At 39.4% G+C, this 16,494-nt stretch overlaps 1 protein-coding gene across 1 annotated transcript in view; it reads right to left on the reverse strand.

Annotated features, from left to right (window-relative positions):
* The window catches only part of LOC139759175 (sodium/glucose cotransporter 4-like), a 74,100-nt gene extending 59,043 nt beyond the window's left edge, over positions 1 to 15,057 (reverse strand). Inside the window, exons 1-3 of the mRNA XM_071681223.1 lie at positions 14,846 to 15,057; positions 2,937 to 3,008; positions 374 to 478 (exon numbers count right to left, since the gene is read on the reverse strand). Of these exons, the coding sequence (XP_071537324.1) occupies positions 374 to 478; positions 2,937 to 3,008; positions 14,846 to 14,986 (318 nt within the window). The 5' untranslated portion in view covers positions 14,987 to 15,057. The remainder of the gene's footprint in view (positions 1 to 373; positions 479 to 2,936; positions 3,009 to 14,845) is intronic.
* Positions 15,058 to 16,494: the final 1,437 nt, after the last annotated feature.

Below are 16,494 nucleotides of genomic sequence, written 5' to 3' on the forward strand. Positions count from 1 at the left end.
CCCAATACCCATGACTACACATTACAGCCTCCTCACAATATAACTACAAAAAGTACATGTACCCCATCCCGAAACACTATGATAATTACACCACAGCACAAGTGCATCTCATTTACAACATGTAATTCTCGAAGTACATCACACCTGGCCTCATGCGCACAACAAAAGGCCCCAAGTACATCAAATCAGGCCACATGTTCACCAAAGCAGGCCCAATGTACACCAAACCAGGCCCCATGTTCACCAAACCAGACCCAATGTACACCAAACTAGGGCCGACGTACACAAAACCAAGCACCACATACACCCTCCAGACCATAAGTATGCCTCACCAACCACATGTATACCACAACGTAACAACCAGAGTACTTACGTTGAACTCAAAGGCTCCGACACCTATGCCAGCAGCAGCGCCAGACCCAGCAAGACCGATGAAGTGTTCTGAACCGATGTTGCTGGCAAAGAGCGACGCGCCAACCTAGTAAAACATAAACCCGCATGTTACTTCAAATACCAACACACCTGTACTGACAGCAGCATAACAATCTCTGTATGTACAAAGCCAACTTTAACCCACCTGAGCCCAGCCCAGCCTAGCCTCAGTCAGGGAAAAATGTTTTCTTCATCTTGTGCAACGATTTCATTAGTTCTAACATGCCGCTGCAGCCTGCCCCATTATCTCTCATTTCCAGATATCTTTACCACCATTCTCAGCTACAGTGAGTGGAGTGAATGATTTCAAGGACTTTGCAAAACGTTAAGGGCAATGTTATGATTATTTCAACGCTTTATAGCAAGAAAAAAAAAACATTAAAAAACAAAACTAAGTGAAATATATTTAGACTTCTTTTAAGATATATAAAAGCTTAAAACTACGTGTAATTACTTACTTCTAATTACCCATCTGTACTATAAGAAGTAGTTGTTTTTCACTCGTGGGACCTCATCTCCCAAACATTCTCTACAATCATACAGCTTTTTAAACTTTTGTGTGTTGTCTGTATCAACCCTTTCCTCATTATGTCTCTCCATTCATCCATCACTCTCATACAATAAAAGTAACTCTTTACCTCTTTTCTCAACAACTTTCTTGCTTAATTCCATGCGATGTCCTCTGGTTGTTATATCCCTATATCTTTCGGAGAACTTTCTATCCACTGTTTACGTGAGCAATCGATTATAAAAGAAAAATATGTAATCAGTGCACCCTCCACTTTTCTCTCTTCCAAGGTTTCTCAGAACCTTCTATATTAGCTCTTTGTGCTTCTTTAAATTCGGTGACCAAAGCTGAGACTCACAGTCTAGTGTTGGCCTCACGTATGCCTTGAACAGCTCGCCGATTACTTCCTGACACACTTCGGGGCTCACCGCATTCTGGGGTTACTCACAGACTTAGAGGTTACTCACACTCTGAAGTGAGTTACATAATCTGGGGTGGAGAAAACACCACAACATTAAAGATGAGAATGCAGAATAAAAACTGACTGAGCATCTGATATAAGCGCCATGAGCAGCAGCAGCAGCCACGGATACAAGATAGAGGAATCTGCAAGACTCTGTTGTGAGAGAGACATGGGAGTCGGTCGACATCGACCCAACCTGTCGCTACACATTAGGGAAATAGTTAAGATGACAAATTGTCTCATGGCAAATGTTAGAATAGTTTTCCAGCATACGGGCAAGGAAAATTTCAGCAAGCTGCTCACGTCGTACATAAAGCCAAAACTAGATCATGCTTCCCATGCGAGCACAAAGAGCTAATGGAAAAAGTCTAGAGGAAGGCAACACAGATGGTGCCAGAATCAAGAGATGAGTTACAGGAAAAAGCTAGAGGCCTTAAATTCGCCCATCATGGAAGAGAGTGATGAATGACATGATCACAACCTTCGTTTTTTAATCAGCTTGATGTAAAACATTGTACATTTCTTCGTACGATGTAGGAACAGAAAACCCCGAGACGATAACAGGAAAATAAATTGTTAGAAAGGATATAACAAAGAACCTTACCAGTATACGTGAGGTGAATTAATAGAATACACCTTGTGAGAATATGGTAACTGTAGACAGCATATAGAGATCTAAAAAGCTGTATGATAGCAGAGAGTTTTAATGGGACGGGATACCACAAGTGAAGAAATCCCCTCCCATGCAGTAAAGAAAAAAAACAAAAAAAGGCAACTACGAGCGTAGTGACTGGTTTGACAGTAGGGGGAAGCTAGAGCAAAAGGAGTCGTGGGAGTTACGTGTTACAGTAAATATGTGATTCCAGGCAACGCACGTGTGTCAGACAAAAATCTTATAGCACAGGTGCAAAAAAAAATTAGGTGTACCAGCAACAGGTGGAGGATAACAGAAGCACGGACAGCTACAGAAGACAATGTAACATTAAGATGTGTAAGACTGGCAGGTGGAGGAGATCGTGGAGATAGCAACACGTGTAACAAAAGCGGTAGTAAGAATAAAGGGGATCTTTCCTTCACAGCAATTCAATTCGACTTATGAATGATCTCCCTCTGCATCACAGAGTTGCTTCTCTCTCGTACACAAGACCAGGGCTTCTGTTCTCGAGAGGCGAGTGCTTGCGGGTTTACTGTGAAAATGGTCCCTTAATATTGTAAAAAAGAAACTGAAAAAAAAAGGAGACAAACGTAAAAGCAGAAACTGTCTGATGCTTAAGTCGGTGTGTCTGATCATGATGCACAGCTGCGATAGCTTCAGATGATTCATCACAAAGTTTAATGACGACTGCAGCAGGCACGTGGCAGCAGCCGGTGTCTGATCATCCGGTCAATCAGCGCCTGAAGCAGGTCTGTCGTCGGGAGACATAAGTGATCCGGTAGCAGACGTTTGACCATGAGGTTCAGGTAAGACAAATGGTGTATCACGTCACAACACAGGTTTGGCAACAGCAAGATTCTGGTCTGTTTCATACTCACGGGTAACCACCACATGAAGCGGCCTGCCAGGAAGTAGCCCTCAAGCGTCCCTCTATTTGGCCGACACATCGACTGTGGGTGAAATATCACTGCATTACAATCACTACTCACCACAGTGCATTCATTATCAAACCAAACAACAATCATTATCAATTACAGCGCAGTCATTTTCAAACCATAGTGTATTCATTATCAAACTAAATGACAATCATTATCAACTACAGTGCATTCATTATCAAACCATAGTGTATTCATTATCAAACCAAATTACAATCATTATCAACTACAGTGCATTCATTATCAAACCACACTGCAATCATTATTAACCACAGTGTATTCATTATCAAACCGAATTACAATTATTACTAACGACAGTGTATTCATTATCAAAACACCCTGCAATAGTCATTAACCATAGTGTATTCATTATCAAACCACACTGCAATAATCATTAACCACAGTGGATTCATTATCAAACCAAATTACAATCATTATTAACTTAAATGCATTCATTATCAAACCACACTGCAATCATTATAAACCACAGTACATTCATTATCAAACCAAATTACAATTACTATCAACCACAGTGCAATCTCCTAACCACAGTGCGCTCATTATCAAATCACAATGCAGTCATTATCAACCATAGTGTATTCATTATCAAACTACATTGTAATCATTATTTACCACATTATATTCGTTATCAAACCACAGTAAATTCATTATCATGATAAAGAACTTGTATGTTCTCCATTTCACAAAGAATCATCAGATCGATCAAACAAAACGGGTCTAAAAACGCCCTGCCTGTCGTGCTCAAGCACACATTGCAGCCAATCACTTTACCACAGATGGTGACGTCATTCATAGATCTAGCAATGGCAATCTTTTTCACTTTTTTTTTTTTCCTTTTGAAGTACAAGTTAAAGGACGTCGTAAAAACAGAAATGTTAACGGTGTCAACTTGGCGGAATCCTCGCTTATACGTTCTCACTGTCCCTGAGTCCCTTTGTCTATCATGACAGCAAGTTATTCAAAACACGTGAACAATTTAACCTCTTGAGTACGACGGTACGATCATTTAGCACGACGGTACGATCATTTAGCACGACGGTGCGATCCTTCAGCAAGACGGGACGATCCTTGGGCACGATGGTACGATCACTGGGCACGATGGTACGATCCTATCCTTGAACATGACGGCACGATCCTTGGGCATGGCGGTACGATCCTTGGGCACGATGGTACGATCCTTGAGCATGAAAGTACGATCAATGAGCACGACAGTACGACTTCTGTTAAGGTCAGGCCTTTAACCTATCTCTCAGAGATCTGAAGTTAATAGACAATAAAAAGCTGGTGTGATTGCCATTAGCAGGAAGCCACCTTCGAAGTTGACAGGTATGTGTGGAGGGCAGTCATTAGTCGTGTGTTGAACAAACAATTAGTTTTGCTAACCTGTAAAATATTCTACTAAATGGCGAAAATAATATAAATAAATCACTTAAAACTGATCACAAGATCATTTTGAAAGCATCAGTAGTTGGGGGGAATTTAGGTGCCAATGTGTAGCAAACGGTCGTTTTCGAAGACTATGCCAAAGTGGAACAGCAATGAAATAAAGATCTCCTGAAGAACTGTTTAATAGAGTAACTTACTGCTTTGAGACGAAAGCAGAACAATAATAATCAGGACTGGTATGCAATTTTGGGTTAAAAAAAAAAAAACGACCCACGAAGTATATGTCAATTTGAAGCGCATATTGCAAGAAACAGCAAAAGAAACACAAAGGAAAATTTCATTGTTATGTTAAAAGCAAGGGAGTCATTATCCTGACACTTGTCCATACACTATGGAAAACGGTAACTTGGCTGAAGACAATAAAGCCATGGCAAGGATCTCGAATAATTCTATTCAACAGTTTATTCACCACTGCAGACACGACACGTACTCCGATTCCAGTTCTATTACTAGAAGAGAACAGCATTGTACACCATACTGACATACAAGCTGAAGATATACTATCAGAACCATGAATAATAAATGTCAATAAAACAGACAGGCCCAGCCAAGTTTTTATCCAAGGATGTTAAAAGATGTGAAACGTGATGATATTTAAGTCCTTAACTGCTGTTTCCCAGTATGTCACTTTATACGCGAAAAGTTCCTGAGGATTGGAAGTTAGCCAATGTAAGTAAAACCAGTATTCGAAATAGGTAACAAGTCCCATCCCAGAAATTACTGTGTAATTACCTTAAGAAAACTATCAACTAAGATTTTTGTCATTTTAACGTTAACGCTTAATAAGCGATTCTCAGCATGGTTTACCGCCAAATCGTTCATACCCAATAAATCTACTTCTTTAATATCATCAATCTATATGATGAAATTAAAGCGTTTATCATTTTTATTCTATGTGAGCTGAGACGGCAAGGGCAACTGAGGCCCTAATCAAGGCCATCCTATCAAAGATATATATATATATATATATATATATATATATATATATATATATATATATATATATATATATATATATACACACACACCTAAATCTGAGCCAGGAACCCATTTTATCGACCAACGCCTCGGGATGGATGAACAGCTAAAATGAATGTGGACCGACTGCTGCAACCAAGATTCAAACCTAATGCGCTCGCCCAGGGCGGTCCGTGAATGCGTCACGGTCAGGCACGTTAACCTTTACATCAAGGAAGAAATCGATTTCAATTGTTTTTCTTAACCGGTGCGTCAGGTCCTTTCTCGTGTGAACTATACATAAATGCTTAATATAGCCAATTCCACATCATTATTTCTAATAACCTTATTGAATGTGAATACTATATTTCTATGTATATAGTGAACGCAAGTGCAAAACTCTATACCCGCTAATGGAATCATTTATAAATGGTGCTGTGGGTCGATAAACAGAGATAATACTTGTACGCACATAATAAAGTAAGCGGCTTCATGACGCCAGTACCTCCCTGGGTCTGACGTCACCAATATCGACCGAGGACGACGTGGGTGGAAGAAGCTCCAGACCCCGTCTAAGTCAGGGAGCCATGCTATTTCCGATGTACGACAATGAATGACACTTAACACTTACTCATAAAGGCACTACTACCACTACTACTACTACTACTACTACTAATAATAATAATAATAATAATAATAATAGCTAACGGCATGTATGTATCTGACAAACTCTCTATCTATCCACGCCATGAAAACCCGGAACGCCCATTTGGCTGAGGAGGAGAGGTGGTGGGAGGGATGTGGGGAATCCCCACTACTACTCCCCCGCCCCAGCAATCGCCCGTTCATCCCCGGACCCTCACCCCGATATTTGCCAGAGGCAAAGCCTGGCTATCCTCGCCCACAGGGTAGGTAGCCAGCCGGCTAGTTACAAAAATTTACACAACAATATTAAAACTGCATTATATATATATATATATATATATATATATATATATATATATATATATATATATATATATATATATATATATATATGTATTCCCTGGGGATAGGGGAGAAAGAATACTTCCCACGTATTCCCTGCGTGTCGTAGAAGGCGACTAAAAGGGAAGGGAGCGGGGGGCTGGAAATCCTTCCCTCTCGTTTCTTTTTTTTTTTTTCAATTTTCCAAAAGAAGGAACAGAGAAGAGGGCCAGGTGAGGATATTCCCTCAAAGGCCCAGTCCTCTGTTCTTAACGCTACCTCGCTATCGCGGGAAATAGCGAATAGTATAAAATATATATATATATATATATATATATATATATATATATATATATATATATATATATATATATATATATATATATATATTATGTTTTCATTCGTATGCACACATACCCCAGCCTAAGATATGAACCCATTTATCGACTAGCCTTGAGGGGAGGTTGAACACCTAGGTTGGGTGTAGGCAGACTCGAAGCCTAGGATTCGAACTCATGCGGCTCCGACCTCGGGCTGGCCCGTGCTGACTCATGGCCAGTGAGGCTGACCGCTACACCATGGAAGTGTGTAATCACCTAATTTGTAACGTACGAGGGAGTTATACACTCGTAGGGACCCATTTCTTAAACATTCTCTATCATCCAACCTCTTAAATCTATGTATGCTGTGTATGTGTGTGTGTGTGTGTGTGTGTGTGTGTGTGTGTGTGTGTGTGTGTGTGTGTGATTATCAACCCGTTTGTACTATAAGGAAAGGGAGTTGTATATTCGTAGAGCCTCATTTCTTGTAATTTCTCACACACAACCTTTTACATTTTTGTACGATGTCATCAGCTTTATTTCCGTCAAAGATAATTTCATTAATACTCTACCATCATAAATGTATTCTACTACCTCTTCTATAACATACTCTACCATCATAAATGTATTCTACTACCTCTTCTATAACAAACTCTACCATCATAAATGTATTCTACTACCTCTTCTATAACAAACTCTACCATCATAAATGTATTCTACTACCTCTTCTATAACAAACTCTACCATCATAAATGTATTCTACTACCTCTTCTATAACAAACTCTACAATCATAAATGTATTCTACTACCTCTTCTATAACAAACTCTACCATCATAAATGTATTCTACTACCTCTTCTATAACATACTCTACAATCATAAATGTATTCTACTACCTCTTCTATAACAAACTCTACCATCATAAATGTATTCTACTACCTCTTCTATAACAAACTCTACAATCATAAATGTATTCTACTACCTCTTCTATAACAAACTCTACCATCATAAATGTATTCTACTACCTCTTCTATAACAAACTCTACCATCATAAATGTATTCTACTACCTCTTCTATAACATACTCTACAATCATAAATGTATTCTTCTACCTCCTCTATAACAAACTCTACCTTCATAAATGTATTCTTCTACCTCTTCTATAACAAACTCTACCATCATAAATGTATTCTACTACCTCTTCTATAACATACTCTACCATCATAAATGTATTCTTCTACCTCTTCTATAACAAACTCTACCTTCATAAATGTATTCTACTACCTCTTCTATAACAAACTCTACCATCATAAATGTATTCTACTACCTCTTCTATAACATACTCTACCATCATAAATGTATTCTTCTACCTCTTCTATAACAAACTCTACCATCATAAATGTATTCTACTACCTCTTATCTATTAAGAGCCGTGCTTAATTTGTCGAAGGCCTCCTAGTTACTCTATATTTGCAGCTCTCGATGACCTGTTCACAGGACAAACCAGTCGTTCTTATCAGTGACCAAACCTGCGAGGCATACAAACAGCTCGCTCAATGTTATTATCGTTATAAATAAGCGATTGCTGATACCTCCTCGATACGGGTAGAGAGGTTTACACTTGTGTTGACCTCCCAACGTTCTACATACCGTCACACACCATCCTAAGCCAGGTACTCATTCAACGACCAGCCCCACAAGAGAGGAAAGAGCATCTGTGTTCCCAGTATTTACTGTTTGTGTTCTAAAGAATATATATATATATATATATATATATATATATATATATATATATATATATATATATATATATATATATATATATATATATATATATATATATATATATATATATATACACACAAACACACCCTAGTCTAAGCTAGGTACCCATTTATCAACCAAACCCGATAGCAGGATTAAGATTTCAGAATTTGAAAACTTATCCTTATGAGAAAAGGTACTTTTATCCACAGTATGGTTAGGTGACTCCATTAAAGCAATACCAGTTGCAAAGAGGGAATGATGAACACCTGGATTGCCTGTGGGTCTTCTGCCGCGCCCAAGATTCGAACCCAAACGAGTCCATACGTAAATCATGGTCAGCGACGCTAATTACTACACCACGGAAGCCTAAAAGTGTGGACGAGTGTGTGCGCATTAGCCCAGCACTTTTATGAAAACCTATCAGTGCACATAGGGAGCTCTTCCCTTGTGACGTGCACGGCAGCCAATAAGACCCAACTGCCCATCAAGAAAAAAAGACGTCTGTTTAAACACTTCTCATTGATTTTCATATGAATCACAGAAACAAGAATAGGAATTACAACTAAACTGAAAATACAACACGTATGCTCCTGCATAAGCAAAAGCCATTGCAAAGTCTACAAACAGCGGAAGCCTCGACCTAGCGAAAGCCTGGATGGCCACCTGAACCTCACCTGCTGTATTTCGAAACTTAAACTTTTGTTGAAGAAGTCTGCTAATCCCTGGGTATCTTTTTCCTCACATCTCTCCTGACGCTTCTTCGCTACTTTCTAGGTAAGTCCACGTTTTGTTGTTTCATCTGGCTTTAAAGATCTGTTTACATGGTCCTGTTCCCTCCAAAATTTGTAGATGTCTCCCATCATGCCCTTCCATTAACACTATCTTGTAATCTACTTTTTGCTGGTCCTAAAATCAATAATACTAGAAACCACTGTCTCGAAAGTTCAGATAATATTTGCCTTCAGTGTAACAATAATCAAAACCGTATTTCGTAAACCTGCATATCCATATCCGTAAGCATCACGTACCCATGAGTAACAGTATGCAAATTAATGATGTATGTGCAACGGAAGAATATTTATGAGAAATGGCATATAATACTGGCCTGTTCAATAATTCCAAGGCCAGAACAGCGTCAGTTATACATTATCATATAAAACATGAAAACAGACTGATGTATACAATAACAGTGGCAATCGTTTAGAATGCTACGCGTGTTTAAAGTATAATGTGCATATTGCTGCCTATGTTGAGTGTGCATAGGTAGGTACTGAAAGTTATGTGTGTGTGTGTGTGTGTGTGTGTGTGTGTGTGTGTGTGTGTTTAATAACAGTATGCTACGAGCAGAGAGTTCTACATTCGTGTTGCTCGGTCTATCACTGTATTTATGAAGTCTTTACTCCTATGTACACACACACACACACAGACAGACACTAGATCCATGCGAGCGTGAACGTGACGTTCACATACTCCTACGTGAGCATTTTTGAGCTATGGACACGTGGAACATTTTAGACGAGTTGCCGTTACGTCTTTTTTCAAGAGCAAATGTATAATCATGTTAAAGCATGGTCTTAGCTGTACATGTCTACCCCCGCATATAAACGGCGCATCTAATGGCAACAGATAGTTTAATATGAAATTAAATAAAAGTACAAATTTTCGATTCGAGGAGATAACTGATTATACTAATTTTTCATCTACCATGAACTAGATGAATAAATCATATACATTAATCCAGGTCGTTAATTAGTGAAAGGCAACGCAAGGTGAGCGAGCCACGGCAGCGAGGGCGAAGGGAATACAGAGGTGGCGCCATAACAATGAAAGCGGGAGTTTTCATGATTCCTAAATACTATACTGATTTAACTGTGATGATTGTTGATTTAAGCCGAGGTACTACTGTGAATGTGAGCGGACATAAATCCCAGAACAGAACCATGCATCATTCCATTGACCACCCGTATCTAGAAGGCTCCACTCTTGTGAATGCATCAGTCACCTAGAGCCTTTACGCTTAGAATCTTCCACTCGGGGAAGGAGTGGAGAAGCCCCGCAGCCAGCTTAACGTGGAATTTGCTACTTTGATCACGTGTATCCCTTCCACAATCTCTACTTCAAATAAAGCGTATTCCGTTTCACCATTAAAATCTAAGGCTCTATGATGTTCTTTGTATTCTTATCTTTTTAGATGTAAAACCACTTTTTTTTCTTTGCTATTCCATCTCCAACACACTTATACCAATACTATTAACTGGTTTACCAAGTAATCTGGGAATTATTCTTATGGGAACAGTTAACCTAACATGCCACGAAATTAAGTCAATGATTTAGCAAATTGTCACCACACACACACACACACACACACACACACACACATAAACACACACAAGGGGTTAGAGAATCGTAATGTTTAGAATGCACTGGAAAACTTGACTGTAACGTGTTACTGAACCAGTAACGTCAAGTGGGGTCGATAGGCCAGAAAACATAAATACATCGTTTTACCTGCAACATGGAGAAAAAATTCATACGATATGATACCCACAAATACAGAGTAATCACGTACAGGCTGAAAATTAATACGTAGTTACCGAAGGATTTAGTATCAGAGGAAACCAAACCATATGCAGAAATTCAAGTATAGCGACTAAAGCTAAATTTCTAAAGTAACGTGAGTTGTATGTATTATCAAGGGAACACGGGTAGCATTAACAAGAAGCGAGTGGAGAGGTTAAAAAACTGACGGATGTGGTATGATAAATGCTGCTAGAACAAGAGAAAAGGATATACCACGAAAGATATGAGCAGTACAAATGCCACAACGCATCTACATGGTATGAGTGCGGGAAATGAGTACAGTAAGGTAAGGAGGGGTACGGATATGTGGGTACACGCAGAGCACTCACTTCCTGAGCTGTACTTGTCTTTACAGAGATATGTTCAGTACAGAGTAGTTCCATAAATCTATCCAGTAAATTATCAAGATCAAGTCATCAGATTGAGGGATTCAAATGGAATAGTTGTTGAAGATGAGAAATCATGAGGAAGTGAATTCAGAGTTCGAAAGTATTTTACAGAACAACAGAGGAAAGTGCTACAGAACAGAAAGGCTGTAATGAATAACAATGGAAATGTCAGAAATGACAAGCGGTAATCAAGATTTAGATAAAGCGTCACTCCCCTTTACTGTACAAATTGATATCTATTCGGAGAAAGTCACACACATGAACCCGAAAGTCACCCCACACCCACCCAGACAAATAAACAGGCAACATCTTCGTAAGCAAAATCCAACTGGTGGCAAGAGAATCGTGTTTTTAACAGCGACAAGCGGCATCTACGGCCAGCTCATGCAAGTCTACCTACTCGGGGAGAGAGAGAGAGAGAGAGAGAGAGAGAGAGAGAGAGAGAGAGAGAGAGAGAGAGAGAGAGAGAGAGAGAGAGAGAGAGAGAATTACTACGTCAAAAACCAGCCAAGAATGCTAAGTTGTGAATTCAGCATTTCAAACGTAAACAGCTCGAAAGTCTAGTACCTTAGCAAAATGAAAATACGAATTTTGCAATCATTTGCATAATCTGAGCTGGTTTTTAAAAAGTGATGACAAGAAAATTCTTATCTTTATGGCGCATAAGGCTGGGCGGGCGTATTCAACACGGGGGCAGTCCCCTAACCATATAGTACTGAATCCTTTAAAAAGTTTTAGTTCCTCTAAGGGAAAATATATCAATGTATATCAAAGCACATTTATGTCTGACTTAAACGTGTGATCAGTGAAACAACGATGTCACGTCTTACCACCTTCCCGAAACTATGAAATTAAGTTGAGCGAAATTTTCTCTACGGACATAAGCATACTAATTCGTTTCATCAACCAAATCTTCCTTGATTAGTGATATCAGCTGCCCTTGATTAGTGATATCAGTTGCTTTTGTCATCAAATATCATACATTTACATTCATTCAAGTGGTCGCCGGACTTGTAATAAATTTCCCTCTGTCGAGCAGTTATAATCATACGAGAATTTAACGTCTAAATAAAATAGCTAAGCTACCTAAAATACAGCGTCTTCTTTCATAACACTTGCTTTGAACTTTTCCTCAGTCTTAATGACAAGCCTTACAGCATCTGTATCGTAGCTTGGACTCTACTCACAACTGTGAATGTTGGTTTACTTGTAAAGCCTTCAAACATATCAGATGCACTTACGTGCTACGATGTGTTAATTCATATACATTTCGTAATCTGCGCGGTATAAACCAATGGCTTAATTCTCTGGTTTACTGCTCAACTGCTTTAAGTACAGCTAATATTCTTTAGTTACTTTATTTTTCAGTTACATTTATAACTTCCGAAAAATTTAGTGGGTCTTTTTGTCCGGTATCTGAATTACCGTACCAGCTGAGAGAGAGAGAGAGAGAGAGAGAGAGAGAGAGAGAGAGAGAGAGAGAGAGAGAGAGAGAGAGAGAGAGAGAGAGAGAGAGCTGCCTAGCTCAAAATTTCCCCCCATCATGCAGATGCACAACACTGCGCTCACCGTGGGAGAGTTTAGAGTTCATAGTGAGTGACACGAGCGAGTTACTAATCCCCGAGTGTTGTGTGCGAAATGGAGACTTTGGACTGAATGCCAGGTAGGACACTCTCTGTAACATATGACATATAACAATTCGTGCCTCGTGTCCCATGTGAAAAACAAGAGATGACAAGAGTGCTTGCTTCCTTTATATTGCACAAGACAGCAAGAGCATGTATGGGAGCGAATATGGCCTTTCTTCGTCTGTTCCTGGCGCTAATGCTGGAAACAGCAAACAAGTATAATATATATATATATATATATATATATATATATATATATATATATATATATATATATATATATATATATGTATCGAAATGGTTTGGTCACATGGAGAGAATGAGTGAGGAAAGATTGACAAAGTGGATATATGTATCAGAGGTGGAGGGAACCATGAGAAGTGGGAGACCAAATTGGAGGTGGAAGGATGGAGTGAAAAAGATTTTAAGCGATCGGGGCCTGAACATGCAGGGGGGTGAAAGGCGTGAAAGGAATAGAGTGAATTGGAACGATGTGGTAATACCGGGGTCGACGTGCTGTCAATGGACTGAACCAGGGCATGTGAAGCACCTGGGGTAAATCATGGGTCTGTGGGGCCTGGATGTGGAAAGGGAGCTGTGGTTTCGGTGCATAATTACATGACAGCTAGAGACTGAGTGAGAACGAATGTGGCCTTTGTTGTCTTTTCCTAGCGCTACCTCGCGCACATGAGGGGGAAGCGGGTTGTTATTTCATGTGTGGCGGGGTGGTGATGGGAATGAATAAAGGCAGACAGTATGAATTATGTACATGTGTATATATGTATATGTCTGTGTGTGTATATATATGCTTACGGTGAGATGTATAGGTATGTATATTTGCGTGTGTGGACGTGTATGCATATACATGTGCAAGTGGGTGGGTTGAGCCGTTCTTTCGTCTGTTTCCTTGTGCTCCCTCGCTAACGCGGGAGACAGCGACAAAGCAAAATAAATAATATATATATATATATATATATATATATATATATATATATATATATATATATATATATACCTTAACGACAACATATTCAACCACTTAATCACAATCCACTCATCTTTGCCAGCTACAGCCAATTACTAATGACAAAAGCATCAGCGTATCTGAAATTTCTTTCAAGACAAATTTTCTCATTTTAGTTCATGCATATTCTCCACGTTCTCTCATAAGTCTGTTCGCTGCAACTCCGTATTATTTACATCTTCAAATTCAGTCAGCAAGATCTATCTTTAGTTCTATTTAACTGTAATCAGCACTTTAACAATTTTTGAAGATATTGGTAGCCATGGTGACGACCTATTTCCCGGACTTTGACAGTGTTGAGTCACTCAAGTCTGATTACCGTATCGCGAAGGATTACTCCACAGTAAACATGTCACCGCTTTGGCGAACTTCTCATTATTACAGCATATCCAAATGTTGCAAGCGAACTTTGCTATACTTGGATCACCTTGCGAGTCGGCTGGCTATATTCATCGCCACACGTGTTCATAAGCCAACCGGTACCATGAACGTTCTTGCCTGCTACCGTTAAGCGGCCTTACTACATCATTCATGTGCGTCTCAGAAGCAGCAAAAGTAACACGTGATGTCTTAACATCCAACCCACAAGTACATCTTTAATCCCTCAATGCACACTTCCCGATAGTTTATGCCTCTGTCCATCAAGCGAAACTCCTGGAGTCCCAGTATTTAAAGGTGACCTGCATTACTCGAACGCCTGTCCCGGCAGGCGTATCAGGGAGTGGTAGACCAAAATAACTAGCAGCCAATACTCACATATATACCGGTGCTCATGACAAGGATGAAATATATGCTAACGGTTACTAAATCCCAGAACGAAAGCATTGTGTTCCCGATGAGGTCATTGTTGTTTGAGTCACCATCAGTGATGGTGACCTCGAGCTTCTCTGTCGACATGCTCCTCTTTCAAGACCTTTTCACAGACTGGTACGGTGTTCACTGTCTCAGTCTGCCACGCAACTCCATCTGGTAAGAGTTGTGACGCTGGAGGCATGTGGCACTACTTCAACTCACTTTCTTTTATTTTTTTGCCATATGTATTCATCAACACAACTGAAAATTATTCCTGTGCAGTATTCAGTGCTTCAGATTCATTAACACATGATAAATCATCGGTTGATGATGTACTTTCAGAAACCCTGCTTCAATCAATAATATACCGGACAGTAACATTGCCACATGTCTCCATTTGCGTATTCAGTCATACAGGAAGGTTCTAGAGACCGCATGTAACACCATAACACGGTAAGTTCTTCAGTCGAAACATTTGCTACCTGTAAAGAAATTGTGTATAGTGACAAAAGGGATGGCGTAACATAAATTTCCCTCTGAAATCGCAGCACTAAAAGCATCACAGCTCAAGTGGCTTATTTCCAAATGATATGATAATGTCTGTTCATAAGTGTGTGTGTGTGTGTGTGTGTGTGTGTGTGTGTGTTCAGAAATGTAATATCAAATGATAAAATACAGCGATAAAAACTTTCAGCACCAATTTCAAGACAGGTTCTCGTAAAAAAAAAAAACCACTGGTACCCATAAACGTAACTGAAAGCATACTAAAAGTATTATTCATGTTTATCATACGTTTTGCTGTCAATGGCCTCTTGAGAAACTGGAGGACGAAATATAAACTAGATCTTGATCGCTCTGATAAATAACTAATCCATCTGCAAAAGTAGAACAATTTTCAAGGCTTTCACGTATTACCATCATTTTCATTACTTCTATCATTATCAACGTTGCTTACAGAATAATAAATGTATATGTGAAATGCACTTTACGGTGTCAGGTTCCGCATTCTTTTTATGTAAAGTTTTCTTATGAATGAAGTTGTTTTGATAGTAACGCGCGTGCTTGCAAGCTTGCGAAATAGTATCTTGCAAGTTAAGTAACCTGTGCATAGTTTAGCGTATCTGTAATCAATTAAGCGGAGCTCACTGTTACCATCATTTGTTATTACCATGTGTGTTTCGTGCAGAGTTTTGCACTTGTGTTGCCTCGTCTCTCAACCTTGTGTATGTATTGTTTATCTACACTTGAAGGTTTATATATATATATATATATATATATATATATATATATATATATATACACTCCAGCCTAGGCGTGGTACCATTTATCGACCAGCCTCCGACGGAATGATGAACAGTCAGCTTGGCTGTAGCCCGGCTGCCAAGCAGAGGATTCGAATCCAAGCGGGCCCTTGCATGAATCATGGTCAGTGACACAACTACACTCCGGACTCAGCAGGCCACTGCATGCGATCCTCTTTCATGACATTTCTAATCACTCGGTCAGCATCTCCAGAATACTACGCACCTACCATTATTCTGTGCTCTTTTCATAACTGTTAACATATGTAATGATGATACAGTAAGTCTCAGTATTTCGGAGAGTTGTGTTCG

Source organism: Panulirus ornatus, chromosome 32 (genome assembly GCF_036320965.1).
Source record: "Panulirus ornatus isolate Po-2019 chromosome 32, ASM3632096v1, whole genome shotgun sequence".
Lineage (NCBI taxonomy): Eukaryota > Metazoa > Arthropoda > Malacostraca > Decapoda > Palinuridae > Panulirus > Panulirus ornatus.